Source organism: Suricata suricatta, chromosome 8, assembly GCF_006229205.1.
Source record: "Suricata suricatta isolate VVHF042 chromosome 8, meerkat_22Aug2017_6uvM2_HiC, whole genome shotgun sequence".
Classification (NCBI taxonomy): Eukaryota; Metazoa; Chordata; class Mammalia; order Carnivora; family Herpestidae; genus Suricata; species Suricata suricatta.
The window spans coordinates 28,616,349-28,622,260 of NC_043707.1; the positions used below are offsets into that span (position 1 = coordinate 28,616,349).

The window sequence follows — 5,912 nt, forward strand, 5'->3', positions numbered from 1 at the left end:
GAAGAAGGAAACAGGAAGGAGAGTGTCCGAGGCCTGGGAAACTAAGACAAGTGCAAAGTCCTGAGAAGGTAATGTGACTTCATCAAGGGAAGGTGGTCTCCAAGAGGTGACACGGGGTTGGACCACAAAGAAAAGAGAAGTCTATATTGGGGTATCAGGATTCTTCCCCCAAGGACAGTAGGGAAAGTCACTGCCCTCAACAAGTAGGGTGCAGAATGCCACAGAGATGCTCCTTTGGCTAAAGTGGAAGAGGGCTTTCCACGGCATTGGTCTAGACTGAATACCCATTGATTATCCACAGTGAAGAATGGGGTGGGAGTGAGGTGTTGTGGGGACTGCCTGGCTCCCATGGGGAATAAGCTCCGCTCTCTCACGATCCCTGTTCTTCCCAAAATGCCTTTCCCCCATTCTTCACCTGGCCACCTCCTACTCATCCTGTGAAGCCCCAATTCAAATGCCCCCATGTCTGGGAAGTGGTCCCTGATTCCAGAGACTTGGCTGCTCTGGGACCCATGGCATTTTGTGCTGCAGTTTCTATTTTAGCCCCTGCCATGTTTCTGGCTTCTCTGTCTCTGCCCATCCCTCACCTGTCAGGGAACATTCCAGTTCCAAATTCAGCCCTTGTTTCTTATTCCATAGACACACACAGACACACAGATGCACACACTCCCTGGACTGGGGCCCACAACTTCATCTCCACCCCAAGCCAGACTACTCTTGCCTCCTTAGCCTCCAGCTGGAGCTCCACATGGACGCTTCATCGACGATCTGCATGTGTCCCGGATGTTGAAGCAGGCACCTTAAATGCTCACACATGTCTGAACATCTTCCCACCCCCCCACCCCGTCCCCTGGATTCGCTCCCAGAGCCGGTTCTGCTCTCATCTGCACGTGCTCAGTCATCAGCACCTGTTGCTTTGAGTTCATAATATCTATCATCATTTTAATGGTTTTTTTAAAATATTTTCTTTTGGGGACGCCTGGGCAGCTCAGTCAGTTAAGCGTCCGGCTTCTGCTCAGGTCATGATCTCATGGTTCGTGGGTTTGACCCCCGCGTCGGGCTCTGTGCTGACAGCTAGTGCAGAGCCTAGAGCCTGCTTTGGATTCTGTGTCTCCCTCTCTCTCTGACCCTCCTCTGTTCATGCTGTCTCTCTCTGTCTCTCAAAAATAAATTAAAAACATTAAAAAATTTAAAAATATTTTATTTTTTAAAGCAATCTCTACATCCAGAGTGGGGCTCAAACTCACAACCCCGAGATCAAGAGTCACATGCTCTACCAACTGAGCCAGCCAGGTGCCCCTGGTTGTTTTAATGTTTTACAAAAACCATGTTCTTTTCATAATTGAAATAAAGTATAGTTATAGTAAGTAAGGCTCTTGAAGAGGCGTCTGGGTGACTCAGTTGGGTTGAGTGCCTGACTCTTGATTTCAGCTCAGGTCATGGGATCGAGCCCCGAGTCTGGCTCTGTGCTGTCATCGAGGAGACTGCTTGGGATTCTCTCTCATCTGTCTCTGCCCCTTCCTGTGCTTGCTTAAAGCACCCTCTCTCTCTCTCTCTCTCTCTCTCTCTCTCTCTCTCTCCCTCTTTCAAAAAAAAATCTTAAAAAAAGTAAGTCTCTTGAGGCTCCTGGGTGGCTCAGTCAGTTGACCCTCCGACTTTGGCTCAGGTCATGATCTCACGGTTCGTGAGTTTGAGCCCCACATTGGGCTGTGTGCTGACAGCTTGGAGCCTGGAGCCTGTTTCGAATTCTGTCTGTCTGTATGTCTCTCTCTCTCTCTCTCTGCCCCTCTCTGGCTCTCACTATCTCTCTCTCTCAAAAATAAATAAACATTAAAAAAACTTTTAAGACAATTAGTATCCTGAGGCCCCTGGGTGGCTCAGTCAGTTAAGCATCTAACTTGGGTTCAGGTTATAATCTCACGGTCGGTGGGTTCAAGACCCATATCGGGCTCTGTGCTGTCAGTGCAGAGCTCGCTTCGGATCCTCTCTCTCTCTCTCTCTCTCTCTCTCTCTCTCTCTCTCTCTCTCTCTCTCTCTCCCTCCCTCCCTCTCCCCGCCTCTACCACACTTGCACTCTCCCTCTCTCTCTCTCTCAAAAATAAATAAACATAAAAAATAAGTCTCTTCTTTTGACCCTTCTTTCCAGTCCGACTGGCCCTGCTGTTGTTCAGATGCTCGAGGTCTCTCTCCTGGACACCACTTCCAGCCTCCATGCTCCTACAGCCCTACCCAGGCCTCAAGAGCTATCTGTGCTGGCCACCCTCCGTTCAGACTGCCCCCAGGAAATCCAGATCATGTGGGCAATGGCCTACTCGCCCTCTCACTGGGGTGTCTAATGGGCAACTCAAAATGAGCAGATCCAAACCTCAAATCCGGATTTACTCTCACCCCCAACCAACCCCTCCTCCAAGTCTTGCCCCACGCTTACAAGCGTTCCCACCATCTCTCCAGGTGTTTCGGGTCAAAAACCTTGACTCCAATCATCCCAGATTCCTCTCTTTCGCTCCATTGGCTCTACCCTTAAAATGTATGCAGAGTATGACCACTCGTCACAGCCATCACCACCGACACCTTTGGCCCAGCCGCCTACGTGATTGTGATCACTTCCTAAATGACATCCCTACGTCCTCCCCAAGCCCCTTCACAGTCTGCAGGCACAGACTTGGGATGGTTTGATTTATGAGTTTTCGACTCTCCGATGGTGTGAAAGTGATATGCGTTCATTGGAAACCATACTTCAAATTTCGAATTTGGATCTTTTCCCAGGCTGGCGATATGAGGCGTGATCCTCTCTGGTGATGTTGGGTCCTGGCAGTCACAGTAACCCCCCCCCCAACCATGCAATCAGGAGGATGAACAACCTATGCGCAGACAGCCTTCCTGGGTCCAGACAGCCATTCTGCTTCTCACTGTCTGTACAGCATTCAGTGTATCACTGGAGATAGTCAACACTTTATTATAACATAAGCTTCCCGTTAGATTTGCCCAACTGTGGGCTCGTGTGAGTGTTCTGAGCACGTTGAAGGTCGGCTAGGCTAAGCCATGACGTTCGGTAGGTTAGGCATATTACATGCACTTTTCCACTTACAGTACTGTATTTCCGATTTACAGTGGGTTTATTGTGACATTACTACACTAAGTCAGAGAAGATGGGTATTTTCCACCCAGTCAACAGAGCAGTTCTGCTAAAGCTCGCGATGGATCACAGCTCTCCTCTCATCCCTGATCTGCTCCTGTGGCTCCCATCCCAGAGTAAAAGCCAAAGGAAGTGGCCACTTGCAAGGCTCCTCCTCTCAACCTCTTTGACGTCACCTCTTCCGAGATCTTCCTCACCCACCACACTGCCCCTTACTATCTCTCCCACATGCTAGGCACGCTCCCTGCTCATGCTTATTACACTGGACGTTCCCTCTTCCCAGAATGCTCTTCCCCCAGAGACCTACATGGCTCACTCCCACCCCTCCTTCAGATATTTTCTCAGATGCCACCTTCTCAGCAAGGCCATACTTGACCATCAAACTTAAAATCGGAAACCCAGAGTGCCCGTCTGGCTCAGTTGGTGAAGCATGCAACTCTTAATCTCAGGGTTGTGAGTGTGAGCCCCACGTTGGGTGTGGAGATTACATTAAAATAAATAAATAAAATAAATAAAATGTGGGCACCTGGTGGCTCAGTCCACTAAGCCTCACTCTTGGTTTCGGCTCGGGTCATGGTCTCACAGTTCGTGGGACTGAGCCCCATGTCAGGCTCTGCGCTGATAGCACGGAGCCTGCTTGGGATTCTCTCTCCCTCTTTTTCTGCCCCTTCCATTCTCTCTCTCTCTCTCTCAAAATAAATAAACATTAAAAATAAATAAATACATACATACATACAGAGATCGATAAAATAAAATAGGAAACCCACCTCAAATCCAGCACCCTCTCCCCCTACTTCCCTACTTTGTCTTCTCCATGGTAGATTATCACCATCAGTGATGTTACTGGCTTGTTTATCATCTCTTTCCTCTCCTAGACAAGGACTTGTGAGGGCAAGGATTTTGTCTGTCTTGTTTTCTGCCACATCTCCAAGATCTAGCATGGTTAGTCCACAGTAGATGCTCATTTAATTTCTGATACACGGAATGAAAGTCTGGCCCTTGACCGCCTCCCCCTTGTCTGCACGATAAAGTTCAACATTCAAGGCCTCCCTCACTGGCCTCACCTCTTACTCATGCACACCCTCTCACATGAATCCCAAAGCAGGCTCCCGAGGTTCTCGAACACTTCCCAGCCTCACCCCAGTGTCTTTGGACACACTCCTTCTGTCCCAAATGCCTGCACCACTCCCTGTCACAACCCCACTCCTCCAACACCCAGCCCCAATGTCACTGCCTCTGGGAAGTCACCCTGGGTCCCTCACATCCTGAAACCATTGTCTGTCTCTCCCACTACCTTACATCTTAAGTGCAAAGCAGTGGCTGGAGCATGGCCTCCTAGGTAATGTTTGATAAATTAATCAATGTTTGAATGAGCGTCAGACCTATATCCAAAAGGCAGTTTAAGGTAAAGGACACACATCCATCCTTTACTCATTTTTCATGCTGTCATTTAACATGCACCTCAATAAGTGACGTTTGGTGTGACACTGGGGCTCTCTGAGGACACAAGCTGTTTCTCCCCGTCCTGCCCTCTCTCCACAGGGCCAGACACTGGGCTCTGGGGGTGCACCCACAACCCAGCCAGTTCACCCAGCACACAGGAAAGCACTCCGGACCAGGAGTCGGTAGCACCCCTTCCTGCCCAATGGTTCCCTGTAGCCCTGGGCAAATGCCTTTAGCAGGTGAGTCCTGTTGAAAGAGGAACACCACCAACGCTTGCTCTGTGGGACACCCAAGGCTGAGGTCTGGACAACTGGAAAGAGTGTGGCTGGTTCCATGCCAGGCTGCGTCTAAGCTAGTCTCGGTCCAGATTTCCAGGGAAGGAGAGATGGCTGGAACAGTGTCTGAAGCCTGTCTGACAGCCAGCTAACCTGTGCCCACAGTCTGGGAGAAGTGCCAGGACCAGACACACAGGGCAGCGGGGAGCTGGCCCAGCTCCAGAGCAACACCTTGGCAGCCCTGGGGAAGGGAAGAGGGAGTGTTTGGCCTGAGGTCAAGAGGGTCTGGGCCAGGGCACAGAGGGGACAGCTGGGGGGAGGGTGTTCTATGGCTGCTGTCTCAACAAGATGCTGGCAGGGACCAGAAAAGGAGCATCTGCTACTGACTAGCCCCCATCCACCACCCCTCTATATACAGCTAAGATCTTTCCATTAGTGCCAGAGTGAGCTGGGCCCCAGGCTTAGCTGCCCTCCCCTCCCCACCCCACCCCATCCCCCGCTTCTATATAGGAAATAGGATCTCAGGGGTGGGGGAGCAGGTTTTAACTTTAGATTTCCTTTCCCCAAAGGCAGAACTGTTCCTGCATCCTGCTGGGAGCAGAACCTAAAAGGAAAAGAGATGGTCACCCAGCATCAGACCAGTGAACTGAGAAATCCCAGGGAAAGAGGGGCCAGAGCCTGAGTCTGGGGGAAGTGCTGGGGGAAAGTGGGAAAAGTAGGGGCTCAGAGGCTGGAACTCTGGAGGAGGTTTTGGGCCGAAGGAGGTTTTTGGAGGGGAGTGCTAGAGGTTCCAAAGCCATATAATGGAGAGGTTTTCAACCTCCAGGAAATCCCCAGGGATGTGGGGCGAAGCTCCAGGGTCCAGAACGACGGCTGGGCGGCTGAGCGGCTGAGCGCACGGAGGGCTAGGGTAGGGAAAGGAGGGAGCAGGGGCTCTGGAGCCCCATTCCAGGCAGGGATCACGCGGCGTGGGGAACACAGGGGCGAGAGGTCTCGGGGCTCCGAGGTCACGGCGCTGGGCGTGGGCCGGCGACTGGGCGGGGCCGGGCTGGGGGCTG

The 5,912-nt window shown here is 51.4% G+C and overlaps 1 protein-coding gene across 1 annotated transcript in view; it reads left to right on the plus strand.

Annotated features, from left to right (window-relative positions):
• Window positions 1-3,042: 3,042 nt before the first annotated feature.
• The window catches only part of STX1A (syntaxin 1A), a 19,746-nt gene continuing 16,876 nt past the window's right edge, over window positions 3,043-5,912 (plus strand). The window contains exon 1 of the mRNA XM_029945720.1: window positions 3,043-3,052. Coding sequence (XP_029801580.1) covers window positions 3,043-3,052 — 10 coding nt within the window. The remainder of the gene's footprint in view (window positions 3,053-5,912) is intronic.